The 13,964-nt window shown below is 39.2% G+C and overlaps 1 protein-coding gene across 6 annotated transcripts in view; it reads left to right on the forward strand.

Annotated features, from left to right (window-relative positions):
- CFAP54 (cilia and flagella associated protein 54) overlaps window positions 1-13,964 on the forward strand; it is a 372,444-nt gene that overhangs the window by 181,232 nt on the left and 177,248 nt on the right. For all 6 annotated transcript variants that reach the window (XR_016216950.1, XM_008256922.5, XM_089308813.1 and 3 more), the window contains 2 exons: window positions 522-704; window positions 6,157-6,243. Coding sequence is in view for 5 of the 6 variants with exons in the window: in XM_008256922.5 (XP_008255144.5) it covers window positions 522-704; window positions 6,157-6,243 (270 nt within the window). In the remaining variant the exon portion in view is untranslated. The remainder of the gene's footprint in view (window positions 1-521; window positions 705-6,156; window positions 6,244-13,964) is intronic.

Raw genomic sequence — 13,964 nt, forward strand, 5'->3', positions numbered from 1 at the left:
TTTACACCTCTGCCGTGTGTTGTCATTTTCTCTGTTGATAACTTAGTGAAATGGGAAGAACATAGATTTTTGAATTAAGTAGTCACAGAGTTGAATCTTCGTTCTGCCATCATTAACTACATGACCTCAATAGGTTATTTAAGCCTCAATTGTGTCATTTTTGAAATAATAATCCTTCTGAGGGTAAGTTAAATAAGTTATGAATGAGATAACATTCATAAAGGATTTATTAGCAGTGCCCAACAGAAAAGTGACCCTCAACAAATGGTAGCTTAACGATGAATTCTTCAAAAAGAGTGATTATCCACTTCCCATGGAATTTAAAAATCTCATCTTGAGTGATAAAATGCTTGGCACCGTTCATGATAATAATGATAAGTACCATTTTTTTTTTTATAGAGTATAGTGTGCTAGGCATACACTAAGCACCTCAGGAAGTAGTACAAGTACTTATTTTTGTTATTGTTTCATCATTGAAATTGTGACTTGCAGCTCCTTAATCCACTTGTCTTCATTTTCAGGGTTTGCTTAGGACCACACTTCCAAATCCTAAAAGTGAATGTACCTATGCTCAGTATGAAATCACTCAACTTCTTCCAGGGATTGAGCTCTTCTCAGACAGATACAGGGCTGATATTTGCTCTGTGGTTGCAAGTCTGTATTATGTTACACGTGAATTACACTTTGCTAAACAAAATCTCATAGTAAGTAATTCGAAGAATCAACAAATCCTAATTCCTTGTGGTATTTTAGCTCCACTTATGGTTTTCAAATTTTGCTAATATTCTTTTGGTCAGTTTTTAACTTTTAAACACTATAAATTTAGGATTCTTATCTATATATCATAAAAAATTAATATTCTTGGGGCCGGCACTGTGGCACAGTGGGTTAATGCCCTGGCCTGAAGCGCTGGCATCCCATATGGGTGCCAGTTTGAGACCCGGCTCTACTTCCAATCCAGCTCTCTGCTATGACCTGGGAAAGCAGTAGAAGATGGCCCAAGTCCTTGGGCCCCTGCACCCACGTGGGAGACCTGGAAGAAGCTCCTGGCTCCTGGCTTCAGATCGGTGCAGCTCCGGCCGTTGCGGCCAACTGGAAAGTGAACCATCGGATGGAAGACCTCTCTCTCTCTCTCTCTCTCTTTCTCTCTCTCTTTATCTCTCTGCCTCTTCTCTCTCTGTGTAACTCTGACTTTCAAATAAATAAATAAATTTTTTAAAAATTAAAATAAAATAATTAATATTCTTTCTTGACATTAATCACAGTTTGAAGACAAAAGCAATGTCTCTGTCCTCTTTTTAACTTTATTGTTTTATCTTTTTTTTTTTTTACTTAAGACATTGAAATAAAAATTGATTAGCATGTGTCATTTTTCTCAGACATAGGAACCTAGTACAGTTTTAACTTGCATTAAGTTGTTTGGTTCATATCAATACCAAAACTAAGAGAGTATTTCTTTTTTTTTTAACTTTTATTTAATGAATATAAATTTCCAAAGTACGGCTTATGGATTACAATGGCTTCCCCCCCATAACGTCCCTCCCACCGGCAACCCTCCCCTTTCCCACTCCCTCTCCCCTTCCATTCACATTAAGATTCATTTTCGATTCTCTTAATATACAGAAGATCAGTTTAGTATACATTAAGTAAAGATTTCAACAGTTTGCTCCCACACAGAAACATAAAGTGAAAAATAATAGATGATTTTTTAAATGATGATGAAATCAGATCAGACCTGTTGTCATATTTAATCCCAGTGAGAGTCAAGTTGGGAATTGATAATTTCTTATTTTTTTTTTTTACAGAAGATCAGTTTAGTATACATTAAGTAAAGATTTCAACAGTTTGCACCCCCATAGAAACACAAAGTGAAATATACTGTTTGAGTACTCGTTATAGCATTAAATCTCAATGTACAGCACATTAAGGGCAGAGATCCTACATGAGGAGTAAGTGCACAGTGACTCCTGTTGTTGACTTTGGAGAGTATTTCTTTATTGATCTAAATTTATCTTTGTGTCTCTTGTTTTTTCTTTGTCAAGGGTCCATCTAAGAGAACAACAGATTAAAAATTAAGATAAAGGACATTTGTTAATGGCCTAAGAAATGCACAAATTTAAATATGACTCATTTTTGTTAGGGAGAGAAATCACACAATATATCAAAAAGTTGAAGTTGGTTACATGTATTTAAAAGATTTATTTATTTATTTGAAAGAGTTACACAGAGAGAAGGAGAGGCAGAGAGAGAAAGAGAGAGCGATCTTCCATCCGCTGGTTCAGTCCTCCATTGGCCGCAATGGCAGGAGCTGCGCCAATCCAAAACCAGGAGCCATGAGCTTCTTCCTGGTGTCCAATGTGGGTGCAGCGGTCCTAGGACTTGGGCCATTTGCTACAGCTTTCCCAGGCCATAGCAGAGAGCTGGATCGCAAGTGGAGCAGCGGGGCTCAGACTGGCACCATATGGGATGCTGGCAGTACAGGCAGCAGCTTTACCTGCTACGCCACAGCACCAGCCCTTGATTACATTTTAAAAATAAATTCGTGTGTTATAATTGTTGGTCACTTTATATTTTCCTCTCTTATCTTACTTTGTCTATTCTTTGTGCTTTTTCTTCTACTTTTTTTGCATATTTTTCTCCTATATTTGCATCTTAATATCTATTCTTTTTCCTTTTCTATTTCCATTTATTTAATAATTTTGATACCTACATTATTTTTAGTTTTCATGTATTGTTTTCTATTGTCTTGCCATATTTTTTTTGAATTCAACTGTCTCTTTATATTGAAAATACTTATTGCCCCTTGATACAAATGATAAATTATAAAATCATGTGTTAAAGTGATGAGGTTGATACATGCTTTTAACACTGGGCAGATATGACAAAAATTGTTTATTGAAAAAAATAAAATGGTACTCCTCTCACTCTTAAAGGGATTCATTTTTGGTTTGAGAAAATGATTCTATCCCTTGGGTAACCTTTAGCTGCCTAGTCATATTCATATATAATACATATCACTGCTTTGGAAAAGAAATGAGACTTTTTTTCTCTAAAGCTTAAATTGAGAATGTTTTTTCTGAATAATTGAGCAATTGGATGCAGTAAAATGGTATGTTTTTATTTCTCACTAAAGAAAAGAAACTAAATCTCAAAGGTAATAGCCATCTCTTAATGGTTTGTGCTACATTAATTGTAGAAAAGGGTATTGTGTTATGTTTGTAATGCATCATTGTAGTAAATATATTATGTTTGAAATAATTTCAGACCAATTCTAATCCTTTTAAAAAGTTGTTGCTATTAGCAGCTGCCAGTTTACTGAGGATTAGAGGTTGCCTGGCTGAACTTACAAGAAGTAAACAGTCCCCACTTTGCATTACAATCATCTTCTCCAATAGCTACAGGGTTGGCTATAAAATTGTTAGGGAACCCAGAGCTGTTGAATCATGGGGAATGGTGTGCTAAATAATAGGGGTTCCAGTTCCCCATTTTACTTGATCTCCCTTTGGTGGGGCAGCCTCAGCTTTGGACTGAGATCAGGAGCTTTTGCTGTGTCTAGATAAAGCTGTTCCCCTCAAGTCTTCCATATGTGGATAGTGTTTATGTCAACCAGAATATTGATAGTCTATAGACATTCACATACAAGGGAACTTCAACAAGTTCATGGAGAAATGGAATTAAAAGCTAAACATTTAAAATATAAACTGTATTCCTCAATGAAATTTCCAAGTTCAAGAGAATTTTATAAGTAATGCTGTCAACCAGTTAGTTCATCCCTAAAGATCTCTAAGGATTCTGGAAAATTAACTTGTCAATGCAGTCTTTTTTACATTATTAACCAAAGAAGAATGGGTGCTTCTTGAAGATTTTTTTTTTTTAAGATTAGGAAACAACAAGAATTCAAAATAAGTCAAATCAGGACTGCAAAGTGGATGCCACCCACTGAAACTCTTACAACATTGCCCTCCATTGTTGATTGTTGAGAGGAATGAGCAAGAGAATTATTTCAGTAGAGAAGGACCCTCTGGTGGAGCTCTCCTGGGTGTTTTTCTGCTAATGCTTTAGTCAACTTTCACAAAGCACTTTCAGAATAAGCATGTATTATCATTCTTTGGCTTTCTAGAAAGGGAACAAACAAAGCATCCCCAAAAAACCTGTTGCCCTGAATTTTGCCGGTGATCATTCTGCTTTTACTTTGACTAGGCCACTTCTACCTCTTGATAGCCGTTGTTTTGATTATATGTTTTCTTTATGATCAGTTGGTAAAGCCATATTTCATCTCCTTTATAATTCTTCAAAGAAATGTTTCCAGATATCAATCCTGTTTAAAATTTCTATTGAAAGTTGTGCTCTTGGCTTCAGCTGATTTAGGTGCAGCAGTTTTGGTATGCTTATGCCAGAAAGTTTGTTCCATTTTAATTTTTTAGTGATAATTGTGTAAGCTGAAAGAACTGAGATGTCTATGGTGTTGGCTGTTGTTTCTGCTGTTAACTGTTGGTTCTCTTCAACGAGGGCATGAACAAAACTGATTTTTTCCCCCCAGCAATGGATGTGAGTGGTCTGGTACTGTGGGGGTACATCTTCAACATCATTTCATTCCTTTTTTTAAATAAGTTATCCATCTGCAAACTACTGATTTCTTAGGTATATTGTCCTCATAAACTTTTTGTAAAGCATCCATAATTTTTTTATTCTGCACAAGCTTCATTAGAAATTTGGTGTTTATTCTCCAGGTTTTTTTTTTTTTTAAGATTTATTTTATTTATTTGAAAGACAGAGTTACAGAGAGGGTAGAAAAAGAGAGAGGTCTTCCATATGCTGATTCACTCCCCAAATGGCCACAATGACCAGGGATGAGACAGGCTGAAGCCAGGAGCCAGGAGCTTCTTCTGGTCTCCTATGTGGGTTCAGAGGCCCAAGCACTTTGGCCATCCTCTGCTGCTTTCCCAGGCATCTTATCAAGGAGCTGAATAGGAAGTGGAACAGCCAGGACTCAAACTGGCTCCTGTATGGGATGCCAGCGCTGCAGGACAAGGCTTAAACCCACTGTGCCACAATGCCAGCCCCTATTCTTCAGTTTTATCAGAATTCATGTTACTCTTATAGGGGCTTTTTTCAAACTAATGTCTTCTCCTTCTTAGTGCTTCAAGCTAGATCCTATTCAGGTGTGTTGTGAGAAGTTATTCTGAGTTCATTTTGCTGCAAGAAAATTTTGAAATCCATCCTTAGCTTTTTCATAATACACATTTCATGAACATTTTGATGACCTTGTATATATAGGAGGCTTTGAGAACAACTGAACTTTGGGATTATTTCTTTTTTTAAAAATTCTGTATTTATTTGAAAGGCAGAGTTACAGAGAGGCAGAGAAAGAGAGAGAGAGAGAGAGAGAGAGGAAGAGAAGTCTTCCATCCGCTGGTTCACTCCTCAAATGGCTGCAATGGCTGGAGCTAGGCTGATCCGAAGCCAGGAGCTATGAGCTTCTTCTAGGTCTCCCACATGGGTTCAGGAGCCCAAGCATGTGAGCCATCCTCCATTGCTTTCCTAGGACATAGCAGAGAGCTGGATTGGAAGTAGAGCATCCGGGACCAAACTGGCACCCAAATAGGAAGCTGGCACTGCAGCCAGCATCTTTACCTGCTACACCACAGCTCAGGCCCCTGGGATTATTTCTAGGAAATTAAAAAGCTTGGGTTTTAGTTCGTAGAATATATGCTATGTGAAAGCAAGGACTTGTTAGATTTTGTTCTCATTCAATGGTGCCTAAAACATAATAGGCATGTTGTAAGTACATCTTTGTTGATAAACATCCTAATTGGAGACAAATAGATTTATATATTTTGTTGAGTCAATTTTTTGAAGGAAGATAAAAATTCAGTGGTTTTTAACTTAATGCTTAAAGATATGTGAAACCTATGTTTGAGGGTATCAAATGGCATCTAATTGGAACTGTAAGTCTGGCAGCTTCTTAAATTTTGATGAATCATGAAAAATACGCTAGGCACATCATTTCACTTATACCAAACAGTATAGTTGACTGGCATGGAAAATCAATTGATATCTTACATAATATACTGTACATCTGATATTTGACTAAAGTTGATTTATCAGTTCTTAGTTTGATAAAATATATGTTAAAGTGTGTTTGTCTCCTGGTAGGTTCTCCCTCTCCTTGCATTGTACCAATATTTTGTTTCTGGAGTTTGCCAAGACCTAGTCAGAAATCTCGAGGCAAGAATCCTAAAGGTATGTTACTTTTCAGACATTTGATGTTCTTTAACTATTAAGACTACTGCTGTGTGATAATTTGATTCTAATAATTATAACCTGATGATGATGTGCTATATTGTTATAAGACATAACATCGTTATAATAAAGTATGAGAAGGTGCTGATTAGAAAGGAGTTGGTCATTTATGCTTGGGCCACAGCAAAGTGACAAATAGTTATACCTGGAAGCAGGGCTCATTCAACACCAACCAGTCTGGAAATTACCACTTCTGAGAGACTGGCTTTCTGGTGGAGACCAAATGAGTCAGTATTTTGAAGTTTCTGAGTTTATTCCTAAGAATCTTTACATATATCATGTTATACAAGAATTTTTCAATACACAGACAATTGAATTAAAAAGATCCCACAGATGGTGTTGCAATGAATTCTGTAACCTAGATGTTGCCATGAATTATGTAATCTTGAAATCAGTTAAGGGTCTCTGCATTTGAGATTCATGTGTGATTGACTTGAACCCTGTGTGGAAGGGGCACTTGAAGCACTGCATTCTCTCTGCCCATTTTACTAGTCCCATCTGTCTTCTAAGCTCCCACTTTTGTTGAATTTGTTTTGTCTGTGGATCATCTGAGCATCCAGCAGATTTGCTTCCTGTTCTGCACCTCCTTGACTCTAATATGAAATTTGACATGCACATACTTATCTACTTATGTACGATCTCACACAACCTATTTACTCAAGGCCTTTGCTTCTGTGGTAGACTTTGCTGAAAATTGGGGAGACAGAGAAATTTAAATTGAGATGAAATGAACTGCTTAAAATAGAATATTTGGGATTCTTAGCTTCAAACATTTCTTAGCAATCATATGCTTTGTCTTTCCATTCCATAGCAATAATTAGCTATGCACTAATAAATATTTCATTATGCACTCTTAAAAGGTCTGATTTGTAGCTTTGCAATTTCCACGCATGGTATAGATGCTCCACTGTGGCTTACTTCAAGCTGCCAACTAGTTGCTATCAAGGTTGAAATTAGGACAAGATGTTCACCGTCGGTTGTTACAACTGGGAGTTATTGCACTACAGTATACTTTCTTCCCCTTTTTGGGAAATATCCTGTATCTTTCTTCCCTAAATTCTTCCTGTTTTTTTTTAGATTGAGGAAATTAGACTTCCCTTTGAACTGTTTCATCCATTCAAACCTTGCTCTTGAGCCTATATTTTCAGATTCAAATAACCCATTACATTGTTTCAAAATAAAGAAATTCCTAAGAGTAATTCTGGTATTGACTAATATATTTTAGCTTAGTAATAAATAATTTGCTGTTGACCATGAAAATTTCTGGATCATGAGGTTAGCAGTTAAAATGCTCACATCCTACTTTGGAGCGCCTGGGTTTGATACCTGTCTCTAGCTCTTGACAATAGCTTCCTGCTCATGCAGACCCTGAGAAGCAGTGATGATGGCTAAAGGAATCGGTTCCTGCCACTCAGTTTGGAGACTTAGAATGGATTCCTGGCTCCTGGCTTTAGTCCCACCCAGTCCTTACTGTTGCGGGCATTTGTGGAGTAAAGCAGCAGGTGGGGGAGCTCTTTCTCTCTCTCTGTGAAATGCAGATATACATATATATATATATATATATATATATGTAGATATACATATATACATATACATACAGATATACAGATATACATATATATTTCAAATAAATAAAAATTTAAAAATAAAAATTCTGAGTCATCCTCTCTGACTTACTGAACTTTAATGAGTTCTATTATTTTGAATTCTAAATTCTACTTTAAAAACTGCATAGAACGTCTCTCCTTTTCTCTTTTTGAAAAAAATTTTTTCTTCAAGATTACAAAGTTCTTGAGGCTTGGGCCTCTATTTTATTCATCTTTTAATTCTCTATAGTGTCTTGGGTAGTAAGTTCACATACTTGATATTCAGTAGTTAATTATTTAATTGAATTTAAAATCTGAAGACGTTGATCAATGCCTATTGTATATTCTCTTTAATGTTTAGTGGGAAGTCATCTAGAAAATACTTGGAAAGGGTGTGTATTAAGCCTAGTGGTTAAGAAATAGGGTAAGGCAACTGCATCCTCTATCAGAATACCTGGATTTGATACCTGGCTCTGGCTCCTAACTCCAGGTTTCTGCTGGTGCAAACCCTGGGAGGCAGTGGTTATGGCTCAAGTAGTTGGATTCTTGCAACCCGCATGGGAGACCGGGATTGAGTTGCTCTCTCATGGCTTTGATCCAGCCTCATCGTTGCCATTGCGTGTGTCTGGGGAGTAAGCTAGCACATGGGAGCTATTTCCATTTGTCTATCTGTCTCTAAAATAAGTAAATATATGCATAATGAAAAATGCTTAGTCAATATTTAATCCCCAAACAACACTTATTATGTATTTTCTATTTAAAAACACCTCATTAGCAACTTGAGTCAAAGAAACCTATGATCCTTGCTTCTAAGGAATTAAAAACTAGGAAGAGAGGACAGAGCCACAAGACGATGCATATGCACCTGCCACTTGACCGTTTCCAATGCAGTTTGATGAGTGTTAACTCTCCAGGAGTTCAAAAGAGGAAAAGGTCTCTTGGAATCTTTGGGTTTCACTAAATAGTTAGGATTTAGTCTTGAGAAAAGTAAGCTAATTGAGCAGGAGAGAGGAGGAAGAGCAAATTCTTGTTAGACAGTAGGGTGAAAGATGTAGATTATTGACTTTCTTAGGGCACAGAGGTTATTCAGTTAACAGTAGAGTGGAGATTTTAAGTAAGTAGATTATAGAAGAAAACATGAGAAAAACAGAGGGCTGTGACATAGGGAATGCTATCTATGCAACTTGAATTATAAACTATGAAGAGATAGAATATATAACTTGAACAGTGAGAAGAATGAAGAGACTGTGGAATCAGAATTGGGTAACAAGTATATTCTGGTTTGTCATTAAGTGGCAAGAATCATGTAAAGGTTACAGTGATTTTTTTTTATAAAAGATTTGTTTATTTGAATGGTACAGTGAGAGAGAGAGAGAGAGAGAGAGAGATCTTTAGTATGCTGGTTTGCTCTCCAAATGACTGCAACAGCCGGGGCAGGGCTAGACCAAAGCCAGGAGTCCTGATTTCCATCAGGGTCCCCATGTGGGTGACTTGGGCCATCCATCTTCCATTGCTTTCACAGATGCATTAGCAGGGAATTGGATGGGAAATTGAGCAGGCAGGACTTGAACTTGTACCCATATGGAGTGCTGACATTGCAGGTGCCTGGTTAACCCACTGCACCACAGTGCTGGCCCCTTCAATGACTATTAATAACATAGCAGAAGGAGATCCAGAAGAGCACCCAATGACATAATCAGAACAACACTTTTGGTTATATGACTATTTTTGATTGAATTGTTTCTTAGTCTGTTTTATGTTGCTACAATAAAATATTCAAGGATGGGTCAAAATTCTGGAGACTGGGAAATCCCTGATGAAGGGTGTGTATCTGGTGAAGGCCTTCTTGTTATGTCACAACATGATAGAAATCATCACATGGCAAAGAGAACAGGAACATTCAAACTCAAGTCTCTCTTCCTTTTATACAACCACTAATTCTATCATAGGTACCTATCCTCATGACCTCATCTAACTCTAGTCATCTCCAAAGGGACTCACCTCCAAATACCATGAACATATGAATTTTAGGATTAAGTTTTCAGCATAAGAACTTTGGAGGGATACATTCAGAACCATAGTAGATTATTTGTACTTGACAGCTAGTTTTTTGTCCTAGAGTAGTTTGAAAGCCGCTGAAGAACTGTGGACTCTATTCTGGATTAGAGGAGGATTGATTATAGATTATAGAGGAGGAGGATTATGTGATCAGATCTGATATCTGGTAACGGTGCTGGGAGCAGAGCAAGATAAAAGTAGGATTCTACTGGTATAGTGGTATTGAAAAGCTGGTCTAAGCTTTTGACGGATTCAATGAAAAAGGGCAGCTGATGGATCATACTGAGGAAGGAATGACAGCCCAAATGAGCACAGTTTGCCTGACCTTTCTGAAGTCAACCAGGGTCAGTGAGTAGGAAGAGAGAAAAGTCAGAGTCTGGAAAAGCAGACAATGACCCTTTCTGACAAATCGAACAGCAATAGATCACTCTGTGAAGTTTCTATAGTGCAGTAGTGTCTTTCAGGGAAAGCATTAAGACCTCTTTATGACCAGCTGGACTGGCTTAGAACTGCCAATCAACCTCTTGAAAGATTTATTACATCCAACATTCCTAGAAAGGGTACTGGGGGTTCTGTAGTTTTGTGAGTGAAGGGTTGATTTATGGGTAGTTCTTTTTGCCATCAGGCTTGTTTATGTTCAGTGTTGGGCACTGAAAAATCTGTGTCAATTATTAGCACCACTGTTACAACTGGAAGAATAAACTGAAACCAGTGGTAGCCTTGACAGTTAGATATAGTCCATGAGCAGCAGTTTTATAGGCAAGACCAGAGCAGACTACCCACCCTCAGACTTGGAAAATGTTTCCTCAGAGGGGTTGTGAGGAAAATGATTAACTAGAAAACTGAAAGGGATCATCTATCTTCCCAAGGGCCGACTTTGAAACTATACAGCACTGAGGAGATTAGAGCCCAGATGTCTAAGATGGGAACTGAAGTATGCAACTCAGTAGACAAGCCATTTCCTCCTTCCCATTAAAGATGTTACCCAAATCTTTTATGTTTTATTTTTGTAACCAACTTTCTCCTAACTTTGAAAATTTTCCTTAAAGTTTATACATTCTGGAGAGTCCTGAGATAGTGCTGACAGGAATACAGAGTAAGATGGATAGGACCTGGTTTTTCTTTTTCTGTTTCGTGTACATGAGTCTGTGTCGATCTCCATACAATTTTGTGTTTTGTTCCCTGCTTCTATATTTACCATTTTCTATTCTCTACAGAGTCACTGGATATTTTCAAAATGTTAAGTCCAATTAAGGCTCTGCCTATTCAAAACTCTCCAATGACTTCTTATCTTTTTTTTTTTAAATATTTATTTATTTTATTTGAAAGCGTTACACAGAGAGAGAAGAAGAGGCAGAGAGAGAGAGAGAGAGGTCTTCTATTTGCTGGTTCACTCCCCAGTTGGCAGCAAAACAGCCGGAGCTGGGCTGATCTGAAGCCAGGAGCCAGGAGGTTCTTATGGGTCTCCCTTGAGGGTGCAGAGGCCCAAGGACTTGGGCCATCTTCTGCTTTCCCAGATCACAGCAGAGAGCCTGATTGGAAGAGGAGCAGCCAGGACTCAAACTGGTGCCCATATCGGATACTGGCACTGCAGGCAGCAGCTTAACCTGCTACACCACTGAGCCGGCCAGACTTCCTATTACACAGAAAATAAAATGCAAAGTTCTTACTCTGGTCTTCAGGCCCTATGTGACTTTCCCTGGCCTCTATTTACACACTTCCTAACCCTTTTCCAGTTGATAGCAGAGATCCTGCCTCACAGCCTATTTCTGGAACTTACCAGGATTCCAAGACCACTCCAGTCACATAACCTCTGTACTCAGCATGTCCTCCGTAAATTTTCATGTCTCTTCCTTACATCATTCTCAACTCTTCTTTGAAGAGCTACTCTCTCTCTTAACTCTCTCCCTCCCTCCCTTAGTATTTATTTGTTTATTTTATTTGAAAGGCAGAGTGACAGAGAGGGAGAAACAGAGAGAGAGTTATCTTCTTTTTACTGGTTCACTTCCTAAGTAGCTGCAACAACTGGGAGCTGGCTGAAGCCAAGAGCTGGGAATTCCATCTGGGTCTCCAATGTGCGTGGCAGGGGCCCATCTTCTGTTGCTTTCCCAGGCACATTAGCAAGGAGCTGGATCAAAAGTAGAGTAGCTGGGACTTGAACCTGCATTCTAATATGGGATACTGGTGTCACAAGTGGCGGCTTAACCTTATGCACCACAATGCCAATCCCCCTAGGATCTTTAGAGAAGTCCTTTCTAACCATAGTATCGAATGCAGAATTTTGTCAATAACTACTATGCCTTTTTGTAATGTGTTTACCTTCATATGTCACTTAAAGTTAGCTAAATATGCATGCTAGTGAAATGTAACCTCTGAGAGGGATTGATGGGGACAGGTGTTTGGGCTACCAGTTACTATACTGGTTAAGATGCCCATTATAATCTCAGTGTTTAACTTGTTTACTAGCTTGAACTCGTGACTCCAGCTTCATGGTAATGCACACCCTGGGAGCAAAAGTGATAGCTCAACTAATTGTGTGTCTGCTACTGACATAGAAAACCTGGATTGACTTCTTCTCTTTCAACTTTGGTCTACTGTGTACATTTGGAGCATGAACCCAAGATGGGAACTTTTTCTCTATTGAGATATATATAAGTAAGTGGTTTTTTAAAGAGAGGGTTTGAGCATAAGAGATGCTCAATAAACATATTGAATGAAAGAATGGATTTGAACAGGAAATTTTTCTTGATTTCCTGATTGATAGTCCTGCTGGATTATATTTAAAATAAGCCAGGTAAAATGTATAGTGATCAGCTGATTAACGATGTTAGCCATATGTCTTCAAGACTGACAGTGTCCATTACTTCCTGATGAGTAAATGTCGCTCCCCCTCTTCGTGGAGGAACGACACAGGACCCTGTGCTGTTCTTTCGTCTGCTCGGCCCTCCCCGGGTTTGCTGCTGGTTCTTCCCGGGTTGGCTACTGTCCCTTCCACCTCCGTGGAAGGGCGGTTCCCCCTGGCCACTTTCCCCACTTCCGCAGGGGAGCGGCACACCGCCGGCTGGCTCTCTCGGGGGCTGCACAGGTGTTCCCCTTAGATGTTTCCCTTAGATATTCCTGGTGCATGCCGTCTCTCTCCTCCTTTATAGTCCTCCTCTGCCAATCCCAACTCGGCTGCCCACACGCCGAGTACGCTGCTCTCCTCCAATCAGGAGCAAGTCCTACAGTTTATTGGCTGAACTGGAGGCAGCTGTGTAGAAGCTGTTTTCTTCTCTCCCAGCGCCATATTGTGGGAGAGCAGATGCATAGAATAAGTCTTAATTCCAGTAACTTAGTCTAGTCCGGGTTGCTCCCCACAGATCCCCCTTTCTTTTTATTTTTTGGCGTTGATACGCGCCTGTCTTCGGTGCCCCACGGCACACACTCTGCTCTGCTTGCTAGAGTTGCCCACAGGTTCTTACAAGTCCTATCAATCAGGCAAACCGAATCCGAGTCCTCTCTTCGCCATGTTGTGAGGAGGTTTTTAGGCGCTGATGCGTGCCTGTGTTCGGTGCCCTGCAGCGCATGCTCTGCTCTGCCTGCAGGTGCTTACAAGCCCTATTAGGCAAACCGAATCCAAGCCTTCTCATTGCCGTCTTGTGGGGAGACTTATTAGTGTTGGTTCGTGCCTATCTTCGGTGACCTGCAGCTCATACTCTGGTCGAGCTGCCTGCTGGTGCTTACCGCCTTACTAATCAGGCAGACCGAATCCAAGCCTTCTCATTGCGGTATTGTGGGGAGACTATTGATGTTAATAACGTGCCTGTCTTCGGTGACCTGCGGTGCATAAGCTGCTAGCCGCCCGCAGGTGCTCATCGCCTCACTAATCAGGCAGACCGAATCCAAGCTCTCTCATTGCCATGTTGATGGGAGGCCTTATTTTTCTGTTTCTCTATCTCCGGGCATTCCTACTTCTCCCATTTTACTTCTATCTACCAGCATTCCTCTCTCATTTTACTTCTAAACTTCTGTTTCTCC

Source organism: Oryctolagus cuniculus, chromosome 11, assembly GCF_051225735.1.
Source record: "Oryctolagus cuniculus isolate XC-2025 breed Fujian yellow rabbit chromosome 11, ASM5122573v1, whole genome shotgun sequence".
Taxonomy (NCBI): Eukaryota; Metazoa; Chordata; class Mammalia; order Lagomorpha; family Leporidae; genus Oryctolagus; species Oryctolagus cuniculus.